The sequence below is a fragment of the Anas acuta genome, chromosome 22, assembly GCF_963932015.1.
Source record: "Anas acuta chromosome 22, bAnaAcu1.1, whole genome shotgun sequence".
NCBI classification, from domain to species: Eukaryota; Metazoa; Chordata; class Aves; order Anseriformes; family Anatidae; genus Anas; species Anas acuta.
The window spans coordinates 576,142-591,138 of NC_089000.1; the positions used below are offsets into that span (position 1 = coordinate 576,142).

General features: G+C 66.4%; 1 protein-coding gene across 3 annotated transcripts; it reads left to right on the plus strand.

The window, feature by feature from the left end:
- Positions 1 to 4,722: 4,722 nt before the first annotated feature.
- Positions 4,723 to 14,763, plus strand: PHC2 (polyhomeotic homolog 2). Of its 3 annotated transcripts, none has more exons than XM_068658580.1 (15): positions 4,723 to 4,852; positions 8,012 to 8,205; positions 8,477 to 8,635; positions 8,726 to 8,803; positions 8,895 to 9,056; positions 9,960 to 10,064; positions 10,160 to 10,370; positions 10,960 to 11,276; positions 11,656 to 11,821; positions 12,578 to 12,780; positions 12,896 to 13,024; positions 13,144 to 13,280; positions 13,362 to 13,497; positions 13,650 to 13,899; positions 13,983 to 14,763. In XM_068658580.1, exons 2-15 carry the CDS (start codon positions 8,056 to 8,058, stop codon positions 14,135 to 14,137), a joined length of 2,358 nt encoding a protein of 785 aa, XP_068514681.1. In that variant the 5' UTR covers positions 4,723 to 4,852; positions 8,012 to 8,055; the 3' UTR covers positions 14,138 to 14,763. The 3 variants fall into 3 exon arrangements, with proteins under 3 accessions (XP_068514681.1, XP_068514680.1, XP_068514678.1); XM_068658579.1 differs by having other exon boundaries at positions 4,724 to 4,852; positions 12,896 to 13,025; positions 13,166 to 13,280; positions 13,593 to 13,899; XM_068658577.1 differs by having other exon boundaries at positions 4,724 to 4,852; positions 13,593 to 13,899.
- The last annotated feature ends 234 nt before the right edge of the window (positions 14,764 to 14,997 follow it).

The window sequence follows — 14,997 nt, forward strand, 5'->3', positions numbered from 1 at the left end:
TAGAGCCTCCAGACATCAGCTCCATTGGACAGTCAAAGCCTTATTGCTCTTGGGAAGAGCTTTATTAAAAGCCTGGCTCGCACACAGCCGCAGATGCTTGCAGAGATGCAATTTGGATCGATCTGCAGTGAGGCTGGGTGCTCTTTCCCCAGCTGAGCAGGCTCCAGCTGCAAAGCACAGGCGATTGTCCCTGCTCAGGGAGCTGGGAGCATCACAGGGATGTTCAGAAACACTTGGTGGCTCATGAGGATTTGAGCACTTTGATGGGTTTGCAGTGCTAGAGCACCCTCAATGCCCACCCTGCTTTGCAGGTGGGTATTCAAAAATCAGGACCAGGGATCTGGCTTCCTGAAACTTGCTAAATTGTTTTGCCTCCAGTCAAAACATTGAGACACTTAACACTTACTGATAGAGGCACAAAACATCCAGGAGACATTTAACACTTACTGATAGAGGCCATTGCAAGCTCAATAAAGGCCCATTGCAAATCCATTGCAAACCCATTGCAAGGGTGGGTTGCTATCAGTTCCCTATATCCCATCCTATTGAGTCCAAGCCCCCAGCTTGCCAGTCTGCATCATCTGTTGAATTAACTTTAATTAAATCTTTCTCTTTTTTTTTTTTTTTTAACAGCCAGGCTGATGTTGTGGGGGATTGGTGCCCCGAGGCACGAGACCCAGCGTTTGTTTCTCCCCACAAGCTTCACCCAGGGGACTGAGCCTGCCCAAGGGGCATGGACCAGCCCAGGGCCTTGCCAGGAATTTGTTAAATCCAAAGTAACTAAAAAAAAAAAAAAAAGGGGGGGGGGGGGGGGAGCAAGAAGAGGGCAGAGCAGAGGAATTAAGTTGCCTTTTCACAGCCCAGCTGTGCTCCCACTGCCAGATGTTGTAAAAACGATGGATGCCCAAAAGTCAAAAGAGAAAATAAAATCTCTTCTTTCTGCTTCCCGCTTGCAGAGCCCCTGGGCTGGCCAGGGGCCTTATCCCATCACTCCCAACCCCGCCGGCTCAGCAGAGCCCACCGACAGCCTCGCTGGGCCTCTCAGCCTCATTAGGGCTCATTAACAAAGCGTCAGTCTCACTGCAGTCATGGGGGCTGCTGTCCTGAGCTGTCAGTACCCATTAGGAGCTGGGTCCCGTGGGCTGGGAACTGGACGGGGCTGGGAGGATCAAAGGCAACGGGTGTCCGGCTCCAGCCGGGCAGAATAATTTAATAGAGTGGCTTACCCGTCTTTTTGATATATTTTTTTTCTATTACCTTTTTTTTTTTTCTCTTTGCTATTACCAGTGTCGATTCTGCCTGTGAAACCTTTGCTGCAGTCCCTCAGCCAGCCCCTCTGCCAGCCCCTCCATCCTCTCCTGTCTTCCCACCACTGCAACCCTCTCCCCAGTACTGCAATCTGGGGAATTCTTGTTCAAGTGCTTTCAGGACAGTGACAAAACATCCTGCTTAAGTACAGGCTCAAACTCTGTTGGGGAAGGCTTGTTATTTTTTAGGAAAAAATAAAAATAAAAATCTGACCATACTGAAATCTCTTCTCAGGCATATTTTGTCCAGATGGTGCTGGAAGAATCAGGGAGAACGGGGTCACCAGTTTTACAGAGTGAGAAAATCTTTGCTAGGACAGTTTTCTCAGGGTGTTCAAGTACCAGAAATGAAAATCCCTCACTCCTGTAAACTCATCGGTGCTCATGCTGCTGCTGGGGCCCTCACTGGGGTGTATTGTACGAAGCAGCGCCCTGGGAGCAATGCAAAATGTATTGATGCTAAATGCACCAACGCTAAATGCCCCACTGATGCTGAATGCCTTGGAATGCACAAGGGCACAGAAAAGTCCCCAGAAGCATCAGGCTCACCCTGCCTTGACGTGCTGGAGAAAACTCCCATTGCACCAACCAGGTGCAATGTGATTTCTGCCACCTCGCTGCACAGCCCGACGGCATATGGGGTCAGGACACATCGGTCAAACCAAGAGCACTGGCTCCCTTCAGGGGTCAGGACCCCCGTCCCCCCTCCACTGCAAAGTCCCACCGCCGTCCTCTGCCACCCCTAATCCTCCTGAACAAAGGGAGCTTCTAAATGAACTGGCACGATTTAAATAAGACACAGTGGGATCGAGGCGATGTAGGGGGTTCCTGGCGCTGGGATCCCCAGCCGAAAAGCAGGGCGCAAATCCAAGCCGCTCGCTCCAATTTGGGTTGGTGGGTATGCAAAGAGGAGATGGGGCAGTTCTTAAGGCTGGTAAATTAAGGGTGTAATGGCAGGGAGATTAACACACCCCTCTGAGACAGGCCGACACGGCCAGACATGGGGTGGTTTGGGACAGACAGACGGACGGATGGAGCAGTGTTGGCAGCGTGGGGCTGGAGAGGGGCTGGAGCTGACACCAAGTGGATGGAAGCTGAAATTTCTGCTCGGTGAAAGGAAACGGGAGGCTCGAGGTAAAAGCAGGGGGACTGCAAGAAAACTCCCCCGCTGGCAACAGCGCTCATGACCCACTTAAGTTGTACAAAAAAATATATATAAAAAAAAAGCAAGTTTTGGCCGCACAGAGCCCTGAAGACAAGCTCTCCTCTCCTGCAGCCTGTCCTTGCAGATGTTTCATCCACATGTTGGGTTGGAGCACCCCTAAAAAGGATCTGGGGGGGATTTTATTGCCACCACTGAGCCCCTTCAGTGCCGGCAGTTGCCAAACTTCCCAAGGGCTCCAGGACCCAGGGGGTTTCCGCCTCTTCCAGCCCCCCGCCGGCATCCAGAACAAGCCGGGGACAGAGGCGTAGGCTTGAGGCGAGCTGCGTCACCGGGCGATTTCCTTTGGAAAAATACCTGAATTCATGGCAAAAAAATAAAAAATAAAACAACCCCCCAGAGGCAACTGGGCAGCTTGCATAACCCGCCCAGCCCCTTTCCTTGCGTTCCTGCCCTGCCCTGGAGCCCTTCCAGCAGCGCCGGGGGCAGCTGGGGGCTTTGCAGGGGGGCAATGCTCTGGGGGTGATGGTGCTCTGGGGATGCTGCTAGCAACCGCTGCGACCCTTGGGGAGGAAGGATTTGGGAGCAATTTGATTGGAAAAAGGGGTCAGGCAAAATGCAAGCCCTGGGAAGGGCGGTGACCCCTGTGCCACATCCCAGGCGGACGCAAGGGATGGGTGCGAGTCAACCCAAGGGGCTTCGGGACGCCCATGGCACCAGAGGGCAGGGGCAGAGCCCCCTTATACCCCCCCAGGACGTGAATCGGGGTCCCGGTGGCACCGCGAGCCCACCCGGGCAGTGCAGGGCCCGCAGGTAGGAGGATGTGAGCCAGCTCCATCGCCAGGCCTTGCTCCCACCGGGAAATATCCGGCCCCATTGTTTGCGGGGATGCGCCGCGTCCGCGCTTTGTTCCCCCCGGCGCCCACCCACTCCTCAATATCCACACAAATATTTGTGCCCGCCGAGCCCACGCATGGGGCGGCTGGGCCACACCTCGCCGAGAAACCCTCCTCCTCCTCCTCCTCCCCCCCCCGTCCGAGCTTTTGGGCCAAACGCAGCATTTTTTTTTATTTATTTTTATTATTTTTTTTTAACATCCCCTTGCGTCTGGAGGGAAATTTCCTCCTGGAAACCCAGCCCTCCGTATGTTTGGAGGCTGAATGGCCACCCCGCTGGGTGGAAACAATGAGGATTTCTGCTTAAAAGCTTTTCCTGCCTGGCTCCCCAGTGCGAGCACGGGAAGAGCGTGGCGGGAGCGCGGTGCCGGTGGCCGTGCCGCGGGTGCGACGTCGGCATGCGGGGCCCAGCCCGGGCCCAGCTCCCTCCTGCACCCCAGGACCTGAGGGATGCTGGCCTTGCATGGGGCCCATCACGGTGACCCCAAAACGTGGAGGTGAAGCCATCGCCTTTTTGGGTTGGAAAGCACCCGGTTTGGGCCACCGGCTGCTTACAGAGCGGTTTTATGTGCGGGTGCTGGTGGGGTCCCGGAGGTGCTCCCCGCTGCTGGGTGCTGCTTGTGCAGGGAAGGGGGCAAAAAAAAATAAAAAATAAATAAAAAAATAAAAAAATAATAAAATAAAATAAAATAAAATATAAAATAAAAAATAAAATAAAATAAAATAAAATAAAATAAAATAAAATAAAATAAAATAAAATAAAATAAAATAAAATAAAATAAAATAAAATAAAATAAAATAAAATAAAATAAAATAAAATAAACGGGGGGGGAGAAAGGGAGAAAAAAGGCGAAGGGCTCCTTGTGCCGCCCCGAGCATGGCAGGGCGGGCATCGCCCCCTCCTGGCGGCTGCAGCGAAGCCCTGAGGGGGGGGTCCCGGCCCCCGGTGGCAGACTCGGGCTGGGCGGGAGCCCCCGCACCCTGTGCAGCCCCCCGGGAGCCCCCAAGCCGCCAGTGCCTGCTGCAAGCCCTGAGCCCCAGCCGCAGAACTGAGCCCCCCCTGCAGATCCCGGTGCCCCCCCTGCAAACCTCGCCCCCCCCCAGCTCCCGGGGCAGCGCGCGGGCAGCCCCGCCCCCGTTGCCATGGCGACCCGGCCCCCACCCCCACCCTCCCGCCCCGTTGCCATGGCGGGCGCGAGGCGCGGGGGGGGGGCGTGTCCGGGCCGGGCCGGCCGGACGCCGATTGGACGCGCGGAGCACGTGACATGCAAATGACCGCGGCCGCCCGCCGCCCCCAGGCAGCGCCCGGCCCCGCCCCGCCCCGCCCGGCCCCGCCCCCTCCCCGCCAGGCCCCGCCCCCCTCCGCCGCCGGCCCCGCCCCTCCCGCCGGCCCCGCCCCGCCCCCGCCGGCCCGCGCGGCCGCAGCCCCCGGAGGCGCCTCCGTCATGGCCGGCGGGAGCCGCTCGGCCCGGGCCGCGGGGCCGCAGGTACCGGGACCGCCGCGCCGCGCCTCGGGGCCCCGGCGGCTTTGTCTGGTCCGGGGAGGCGGCGGGGAGGGGTTGGGAGCGACCGGGACCGGGAGGGGGGGGGGCGGGACCGGGCCGCGCCGCGCACGCGTCCGTGTGGCCGCGGGGCCGCCGCCGCCGCCGTGCCTCAGTTTCCCCCCGCCCGCCCCGGCACGGCCCCGGCCGCCGGCAGCGCCCCGCGGGCACCGGCAGCGCCGCCCCGCCCCCACACCCCCCCCTCCCTGGCTCCCCCCGCCCGCCGCCCCCCCCCCGGGTCCTCCCCGCCCCCCCCTTCCCCGGTCCCCCCCGCACCCCGGTTTCGCCTCCTGCTGGGGAGGCTCCGGGGCCCGGAGCGGGGGTCCCGGGGGCGCCCCTCGGTGGGGTTCCGGCTCCGGCAGGGCCCGGTGTGGCCACCCCCGAATCCTCGCCCCCTGCCCGGTGCCGGTGGCAGTGTCCCCGAGGCCCCGGTGCCACCGGGACCGGCACCCGCTGCTCAGCAGCCGGACGAGGCAGCGCAGCCGCTCAGCACGGAGCACGGAGCGCGGTTCCCGCCCAGGCGGCGTCGAGAGTGGCACACGGCGGACACGTGGCGGCGAGCGGAGCTGGGGAGCCACACGAGGCGACGTGGCCCTGCGGCGGTGACACCGGGAGGAAGCAGCAGCGGGGACGGCGACACCGGCTGTGGAGCAGGGATGGGCCTCGGGAGCCGTGCCCGGGCACCGTGGCACCAGAGCCACGCGCTGGCGGCGTCCCCGTGAGCGTCAGGGCAGCGGCGCCCTCCGGGGATGCGGCACTGCGGGCAGCCAGGCGCCACCAAGGCCGGGACACGGCGCTGCTGCCGCGTCCCCTGGGCCTGGCACCGGGGCACGGTGGCGGGTTGTGTCCGTGCCGTGCCATGGCGTGGCCAACGGGGTCACCTGCTGTGGCCACCAGGGCCACCCGCCGTGGCCACTGTGGCCGCTGTCCATGGTGGAGCACCCGGTGCCGCTGTCCCTGGTGCTGGCTATGGCACCCGCCCTGGTGGCGCCCACCGTGGTGGCACCTCCAGGGGCTTGGCCGGGACGTGTGGCAGGGCCACCACCGGGCAGGTGGCCGGAGGCCTCTTGGCACCTCTGGGAGTGCCAGAACGTGGTGGCCGTGGGTGGAGGCAGCGGAGCCACCGTGTCCCGGTGGCCATGGCCTGGTGGCGTGGGCATGGCACTGGCAGCGACTGGGGCCGCGGTGGTGCTGGAGGTGTTGGAGCTGCTCCCGCTCCGTCCTGCTGCTGCCCTGGGACCTCCCTGCAGCCTCGACAGCACCCAGCGCCCTCCGTCCCTGTCCTCCTCCTGCCCTTCCATCCCTCCCATCCGTCCCTTGCCCACTTCCTTCTGTCCTTCCCTTTGTCCCCTCCATCCATCCTTTCCTCCTTCGTTTCCTCTCCTTCCACCTCTTCTGTCCCCCGTCCTCCCCTCCCAGCCTTCGGCCCTTTCCTTCCCTGATGCCCTCCCCTCCCCGCACCCTGTGCCACTCCTGTCCTGTCATCCCTCTGTCCTTCCTTCCCCCATTCGGACATTTCCTACTTCTGTCTGTCCTTCCCTCCCTCCCTCCCTCCCTCCCTTCGTCTTTATCCGTCCTTCCTTCTGTGCTTTTCCTCCTTCCTTCCACCCCTGTCCCAGTTCCTTCCTCCCTTCTGTACTTCCATCCCGTCCTCTCTGTCCGTCCGTCCCTGCCCCCCTCTGTACTTTCGTCCATCCCTGCCTTTTTTGTCCGTCCCTCTTCCCTCGCTCCCTTCATCCCTTTCTTACCTCCTTCTCCCCACCCTCCCGCCCTCCTTTTGTCCCCTTCCTCTCTCCTCCGTCCCTCAGTCTGTCCTTCCTTCTCTCCTTCCCTCCCTTTGTCCCTTCCCTCCCATCCGTCTGTCCGTTTGTTCCTTTCCTCCGTCTGTCATTCTGTCTTTCCTTGTCCTTCCCTTCGCCCCTTTCCCATTTCCTCCTGTCTGTCCTTCTGTCTGTCCTCCCCCCTCAGCCCATGCCTCCATCCATCCACCTTTCCCTCCCTTCCTCTCTTTGCTTCCTCCCGTCCCTTCCCTACTTCCTTCCGTCCCCGTCCCCGTCCCTTTGTCCTTTTCGTCTGTCCCTCCATTCCTTCTGGCTGTTCTTCCTCCCTTCACCTCCTTCCTTGCTCCCTCCCTTCCCCACTTCCATCTGTCCATCCCTCCCATCCTTCTTCCATCCCTCCTTCCACCCGTCCCTCCATCCCTTCCGACTCCTGTCCCCATCCCTCCTGTCCTTTGTCCCTTTCCTGCTTCCTTCTTTCCTTCTCTCCCTCCCCTCATCCCTTCCCTTCCTGTCCGGGCTTCCCATCCGTCACTCTGTCTGTCCTCCCCCTTCCCTTCCTTCTGTCCTTTACATCCTCCCCACATCCCTTTCCTCCATCCCGCTGTCCGTCCAGCCTTCCGTCCTTCCCCTCACCATTCCCACTCCTCTCCATATTTCTGTCCATCCTTCCTTCTGCCCGTCCTTCCCTCCGTCCCCTCAGCACTTTTCCCTTTCCCCCAGTGCCTGGAGGCTCGTCCCGTCCCTGTCTGTGTCCCGTCCCCTCCTCGTCCCATCCCGTCCCCGTCCCATTCCCATCCCATCCCGCCACTCAGGCAGGATGCAGCCGGGGTGCGCTGGCGGCACCCCCAGGATGGGGACACCCAGACACTGGGGGCTGGGGGGCCTCCGGAGCCCTGGAGGCTCCTGCCCAGATCTGCGGGGGGCTGAGGGGCAGAGGAGCAGTGGGAGCCTCGGCGCTTGGCTCTGTCCGTCCCTCTGTCCCTCCATCCAGCCCTGTGTCCCTCTGTCCCGCCGCCCGCCCTCCATCCCAGCTACCCTGGGGCTGCCCCCAGCGCCCCGGCACCGCTCCCCCAGCCCCAGCTGCGTGAACCGGGAACCCCTGGGGGCCCCCCCCGGCCCCCAGCCGGGCCTGGGGGCAGGAAACAGCGGGGAGGGGGCTGGGATCCCCGCCACCACCTTTGCAGTGCCGCCTCGCCGCAGGAAAGCGCCGGGAGCGGGGCGGAGGCGCGAGGCTGGGGGGGACCCCGGCCAGCACCCTTGGGCCCCCCACCCCGGGGATCCCCGCTGGGAGGTGCCTCCCTCACCCTTCTCTGTCTCCACCCAGCTCTAGCCTGACCCCGCCGCCTCGCGCGGCCCCGGCCGGCCGCCATGGAGAACGAGCAGCTCCCAGCGCCCCCGCAGCCGCCCTCCAGCAGCGCCGGCGGCACCGGCACGACGCCCAGCAGCACCGGCACCGGCCGCCCGCCCGCCCCACAGATCTCCGTCTACAGCAGCATCCCTGACCGCCAGACCGTCCAGGTAGGGTGGCGGCCGGCAGGAAGATGCCCGAAATATTTAGGAAGCCGTTCAGAAATTTGATTTGGGAATGCGTTCCGGAATCAGAACGTGGGAAACTAACCCAAAAACAGGGCCGGGTCGGGCTTGGAGCAGGTCAGGTCCGGCACTGGGTTCAGAACAGAGAAACCCCCAGGCGCTGGGGGGGTCCTGGTTAAAGGGCGACGCTTCCCGGCGTCACAGAGGGGGCTGGGGGCAGGGTGGGCGTTTTGGAGACGCTGACGCCGCCCCACAGGTGATCCAGCAGGCGCTGCACCGGCAGCCCAACACGGCGGCGCAGTACCTGCAGCAGATGTACGCCGCGCAGCAGCAGCACCTGATGCTGCAGACGGCCGCCCTGCAGCAGCAGCACCTCACCAGCGCCCAGCTCCAGAGCCTGGCGGCCGTGCAGCAGGTACAGAGCCCCCCTCGCCCCCACCCGGCACGCCGCAGGGGCACCCATGGGTGCTGCGGTTTCAGTGATGCTTTGCTCCTTCTCCCGCAGGCCAGCCTGGCGGCCAACAGGCAGAGCGGCTCCTCGGGTGCCAACGGCACTCAGGCGGCACCGGCGCAGCAGCCCACGGTGAGTCCCCGGCCCCGTAAACCCCGCTGCCGTGGCACGGCCCCCCCCGGCCCAGCAGCCCGGCCTTCTCCCGCCGCCCCCCTCTTTGCAGATCAACCTGGCGACGTCGCCAGCGGCCGCCCAGCTCCTGAACCGGGCGCAGAGCGTCGCCCCCGGCGCGTCGGGCATCGCGCAGCAGGCCGTGCTGCTGGGCAACGCCGCCTCACCCGCCCTCACCGCCAGCCAGGCCCAGATGTACCTGCGGGCGCAGATGGTAAGAGGCGCCCTGCCCCATGGCACTGTGGGGTGGCCGGGACCCACGGGGTGGCCGGCAGCGTGCCGCGAGGCTGCCGGGACCCATAGGGTACCTGCAGGTGCTCGGCACCCACCGTGCAGGAACCTTTAGGATGCGCAAAAGCCCTAGGGTGCCCTAGGGGTGGCCTGGACATAGTGGGGTGTCCATCGCTCCGCCATGGGGTAACCAGTCCCTATAAAGAGCCCTTTACCCTGCTGTGGGGTGTCCAGGTTCCATAGGGTGCCTGTCACACTGCTGTGGGGTGCACCCGTAGGGAGCACCTGAGCCCATAGGATGCCCGTGGCACTGCTGGGAGTGCCCAAACACCACAGGGTACCCACACCCTCCTCTGGGGTGTTCAGACCCCATAGGGTGCCCATTGCTCCACCCTGGAGTGTCCAGGCCCCACTGGGCACCTAGGCCCTACAGAGTGTGCCCCACGCTGCTGGGGGGTGCCCAGGCTGTGTAGGGCGTCCATCCTATGGGGTTAAGGAGCATTAGACTTCAGGGGGTACTTTCACCCTGCTAGGGGTGCCCAGACCCCAGTAGACGCCCAGACCCCACAGGGTGCCCCTCACCCTCACCACGGGGTGCCCAGACTCCAGAGGGTACCCATAGGCCTGTTGTAGGGTGCCTGGCCCCAGGAGGGTGCCCTTTGCCCTGGGCAAGGGGTATCAGACCCCATGGGATGCCTACACCCTATGGGGTGTTCCCCACAGCACTGGGGGTGCCCAGACCCCTCAAGGTACCTCTGATATGGGCGCCCATGATCATGTCCCATGTTTCTGCCACCCCATGAGGATGTTTTGGGGACACACACACACGTGTAGGGTGCCACCCCCACGCACTGGGGCCGTGCACCCACTCTTCTCTCCCCCCCAGCTCATCTTCACGCCCACGGGCCCCGTGAGCGCCGTCCGGCCCGAGAGCCCCGCGCCTGCCCCACCACCGGCCCCGCCGCCCGCCCCACCACCCGCCGCCCCCCAGGTGAGCCCCCCGGTGAGGGGATAAGGCCCTCCCGGCACCCCTTTGTCCCTCCTGCCCCTTTGCCAGCTCCCCCCGCTGACCTGCTGCCATTGCAGGTGCACAGCCTGGCGCTGCGCCCCACCGGCCCCCACCTCCCCGCCCTCGCCATGAAGCCCCCCGGTGGCTCCCCCCGGGCCGCCCCCCCCCGGGTCCCCCCACCTGATACCCCCGGCGACCACCTCAAAAAGGCCGAGGGCCCCGAGGCCCGTACCCACCCCCTGGCCCGCGCCGCCGCCCCCGCAACCACCCACCCGCTCGTCACCCCAGGTAAGGTTCTGCGCCGGGGGGGTGGGAGGGGCGTGGGGGGGACACTCAGGGAGAGCGACAGGAAGGGAGGCTGCAGGGCGTTCACCCTGGAGACTAATGGTGGGCCCTGTAGGGCCTGCGCAGGACCTGCAGCTCCCCTGGAAGCCCGGCCCTGGGTGGAGCGAACAGGGCCAGCCTGCGGGGGGTTCACTCTGAAGCCTACTGATGGCCCTCGACTAGAAATCCCGGGTCCAGGGCTGGCGGGGCAGTGAGGCTGCAGGCCAGAGGGGCGAGGAGGTTCCTACCCACAGCTCGCCCACCGGGGTGAAGGCTGCTCGCTCCCTGGGCACCAAGCACCCTGCTGGGGTGACCGAGCCTCGGGGTGCTGTGCTGAGGTGCCCCCCAAAGCAGGGACCCCGTCGGGACAGCCTCAGCCCGGCCACCAAGCAGCAGGAGCCGGTGCAGCCGCCGGCACCGTTGTCCCGAGGCACCGGGGTGAACGGGTGCCAGGCCGGACGCAGCCTCTGCGGGAGGGGGCCCCGGGCTGAGCCGGGGGAGCCGCGCTGGGGGCGAGGCACCGGTGACGATGCCGCGGGCCCTGTCCCCACAGCCTACGCCCCACTGCAGCCGCCCCAGTTCCTGCAGCAGCCGCCGAAGCCGATCCAGCAGCAGTTTGTCATCCAGCAGCAGCAGCTAGCGCCCCGCGGGCAGCCCCCCCCGGGGCCGGCCGCCCCCCAGCTCCAGCCGCTGCCCCCCGCCAGCCCCGGCCCGGTGCCCCCACCCAAAGCGGGGGCCAGCCCGGGGGTCCCCCACGGTGCCGGGGCTGATGGCGCTGCCCCCAACGGGCACCCCGGCTGCCACGGGGCCCCTCGCAAGTTCCAGCACGCCTCCGCCGTCATCCTGCAGCTGCAGCCCGCCGGTGCCACGGTGAGGGCCCCCCCCCCGGTCCCCCGGTGCCCCCTGCCCGGCTGGCGAGAGCTGGGGGGCACGGGGGGGGTCCCGGTCTGTGCGAGGGGTGCATGGGGGGGCACGCCTGGTGCGGGCAGGTGCACGTGGGTGTGCATGCGGCCCCCCCGCACACACGCGTGTGCCCGGGCACTGCCCCGGTCCGGGTGCACGGGGGCACACGGGGGTCCCGCGCCCCTCCGGTGCGTGCATTGCACATGGGCACGACCCACGCGCGGGTGCCCCATCGGGGTTTGGCACCGTCCCGCCGTGCCCGTGCCCGTGCCCGTGCCCACCCACCGGGCCCCCGCCGCGGTGCCCCGGTGCCGGGGGGGGGGCGCTGACGCTGTCCCCGCCGCAGCCCCCGCTCGGCATCCCCGAGGGCGCCCGCCGGGACCCGCCGCCCGCCGAGAGGAGCGCCGAGAGCCCGCCCGCCGCCCCGCCGCAGCCCCCCGCCCCGCAGCCGCCGCCTCCCGCCGCCCCCCCGGGCCCCGAGGCCCCCCCGGGCGAGCGGCCCCCGGCCCACGGTAAGCGCCGGGGGGGGGCGGGGCCGCGGGGCGAGACCGGGGGCACGGCGCTGGGGAGGCCCCGCCCCTTTCCATAAGCCCCGCCCCCTCATTTGCATAGCCACGCCCCTCGTGAAGCCCCGCCTCTTTCCGTGCCCCTCCCACTGGGGGGTTTCTCCCCCGCCCCGGCGGCGCCGTGCGCATGCGCGCGCTCGTTGGCGGCGGCGGCCAATGAGAGCTCGGGGGCGTGGCCTCGGCCCGGCCCCGCCCCGCCCCGCGCAGCCGCCGCCGCCGCCCCGGCCCGGCCCGGCCCCGCCGCCGCCTTTGTCCCCGCGCCGCCGCCGCCGAGCGCCGCCCGCGCCGCCTTTGTCCCCGCCATGGCGCCGCCGGGGCCGCCGCGCCGCTGAGCGCCGCCGGTGAGTGCGCGCCCGGCCCCGCCCCGCCCCGCCCCGCCGCCACCGCCCCGGCTCGGCCCGGCCCGGCCCGGCCCGGCCCGGCGGGCGCTGACCTCACTTCCGCATCCGCCCCCGGCCCGGAGCCGCCGCGGCCCGGGCGCAGGTAGGGCTGGGGGGGGGCGGCGGGCGGGGCGCGGCCTCGGCGGGGCCCGGGCCCAGGCCGCGGGGGGGGGGCCCTGGCGGCGGCCCCGGGGGTGGGGGGGGGTGGGGAGCGGCGGGGCCGGGCGGGGGCGGGGAGGGGGCGGCCGGGGCCCGGTCTCTCGGCGTCAGCGCGGCCCCCCCGGGGCTCCCCCGGGGCTGACGGGCGGCCTCGCCCCCGCAGAGCCGGGCGCCGACCGCGTTCATGCGCAGCCCGACGCCAGCGCTCCCGGCATGACCTCGGGGAACGGGAGCTCTGCCTCCACCGTCGCCGGCGCTGCCCCGCACAATGGTGAGAACAAACCGCCCCAGGCCATAGTGAAGCCCCAGATCCTGACGCACGTTATCGAGGGGTTCGTCATCCAGGAGGGGGCAGAGCCGTTCCCGGTACGCGTGGGCCGCCCGCGGCCTCCTCCTCCTCCTCCTCCTCCTCCTTCCCCGTCGGGGCTCCCGGTGCGCCCCCGCGGCAGGGCCGGGGTCCCCGCTGACGCCCCTCCCGCAGGTGGGACGGTCCTCGCTGCTGGTGGGGAACCTGAAGAAGAAGTATGCGCAGGAGCTGCTGGCCGAGAAACTCCCGCAGCAGGACAACACCACCACCACCGACTCCGAAATGGAGGAGCCCTACATGCAAGGTAGCGCCCGGCCCCCCGAGCCGAGCACAACGGGGAGGGGGCACCGGCTTCTCCCTCCCTCTCCCCCCCCACCCCCCATTCCCCGCCCGCGGCTGAGCTGGCTGCGTTTCTCTCTCTGGGTGTCCCTCCGCGCCCCCCAGAATCCAAAGAGGAGGGGAACCCCCCGAAGCTGAAGTGCGAGCTCTGCGGCCGCGTCGACTTCGCCTACAAGTTCAAGCGCTCCAAGCGCTTCTGTTCCATGGCCTGTGCTAAGAGGTAACTCGGGGGCCAGCCCCCTCCCCATGCACCCTTTGGAGGTTCCCCCAGCCTCACTCTCTCACTCCCTCTCCTGTGCAGGTACAATGTGGGGTGCACGAAGCGCGTGGGCTTGTTCCACCCCGACCGCAGCAAGCTGCAGAAACCCGGTGGCCCCCCGCACGGGCGCCGCCGCACTTGCAAGGTGCCCACCCTGAGCAAAGACACCAAGAAGCAGGTGAGGAGGGGGTGGGCGTGACTTGTCCCCAAAGCTGGGGGAGCGCAGGCGGGCGAGCTCCGAGGCCGGTGCTGCCCGGTCGCTCCGTCCTGCAGACGCCGGTTTCTCTCCCGACGGGCTCGGTGCCTCTCTCTGTGACGGCGTCACTGCAGCTCAACCACAGCCAGGAGGACTCGAGCCGCTGCTCGGACAACTCGAGCTACGAGGAGCCGCTGTCCCCCATCTCAGCCAGCTCGTCCACCTCGCGCCGGCGCCAGGGCGACCGCGACCTCGAGCTGCGCGACATGGAGCTGCCTGACATGCACATGCGGGACCTGGCGGGCATCGGGCATCGCTTCCTGCCCAGTGAGCCCAGCAAGTGGAACGTGGAGGACGTCTATGAGTTCATCCGTTCGCTGCCGGGTGAGGAGCAGGGGTAGCAGGGGGCTTTGGGGGGGGCACAAGTGGTTTTTGGGGTGGTACTGAACGTGGTCACGTCCTCGCAGGCTGCCAGGAGATCGCAGAGGAGTTCAGGGCGCAGGAGATTGACGGGCAGGCGCTGCTGCTGCTGAAGGAGGACCACCTCATGAGCACCATGAACATCAAACTGGGCCCTGCCCTCAAGATCTACGCCCGCATCAGCATGCTCAAGGACTCCTAGAGCCACGGCTGCCGGCCTGCACGAACGCTCCTGGCGGGGTGGGGAGGGGGGACCCGTGCCCCCCCCTCATCCCTGCCCAGTTTGGGGGGCTGCAGGGTGGGATGGGGAGGGAGGGCAGGGGGGGATCCACTTGCTGAGCACAAACAGCCCCAGGGCAGCTCCCCTGCGCCCCGCAGCCAGGCCGGGGTGCAGCTCTGCTGCAGGGGTGTGTACATAGCCCGTAGCGATAGCTTCCCCTTGGGTGTGCCCCGTGGGGTGGCCCCTTCTCCGGCAGGGAGGGCCCCCGCGCCCCCCAGAAAGGCAGGGTGAAGCAGGACGATTGCCTTAATGTGTGGCCCTGCCAGGACCTGACAGGGGGGCTGTAGCCCCCCAAGGGGTGTTTCGGGGTGCCTCGTGGAAAAGGCGTCGCCCCCACCCTGGGCTGTTTTGGGGGCACCTTAGTAGAGGATGGCGGCAGTGGGGGTTCAGCCCCCCAAGGCAGGTAAGGACCCCCCCAGCCCTCGCTGTCGCTGCTGCTGGCCACCAGTCTTTCTAAGAAAAGAGAAAAAAAAAAAAAGGAAAAACACAGAAACCACAACCCTTTTTTCCTGTTTTTGTTTTTAATAAACACTGAAAAAAAAAAACAACCCTCCCCCTGCATGCTTTATGTCCTCCTCGCGCCTCGTGGGTGGGTAAACACGGACACGGTACCCCCCAGGGCCTGGGGCTTCCTCTGGCTCTTTGGCCCCCGTGGTTGGGACAGGTGCCACCAGCTGGGGCTGCCCTTCCCTGGCTGTAGGGTGCACAGGAGGGCCTGGTGTCACCTCCATCCTCTGATCACGTCCTGAGGGTTGGTTTGGGACATCCCTGTTGTGCTTGGC

What these genes read in the sequence shown, in the direction of transcription:
- PHC2 (XM_068658577.1), top strand. Translation starts at nt 8,056, where the DNA reads ATGGAGAACGAGCAGCTCCCAGCGCCCCCGCAGCCGCCCTCCAGCAGC. An exon ending in TGCAGCCCGCCGGTGCCACG is followed by an intron (nt 11,277 to 11,655) that starts GTGAGGGCCCCC and finishes TCCCCGCCGCAG; the next exon opens with CCCCCGCTCGGCATCCCCGA. An exon ending in TCCATGGCCTGTGCTAAGAG is followed by an intron (nt 13,281 to 13,361) that starts GTAACTCGGGGG and finishes TCTCCTGTGCAG; the next exon opens with GTACAATGTGGGGTGCACGA.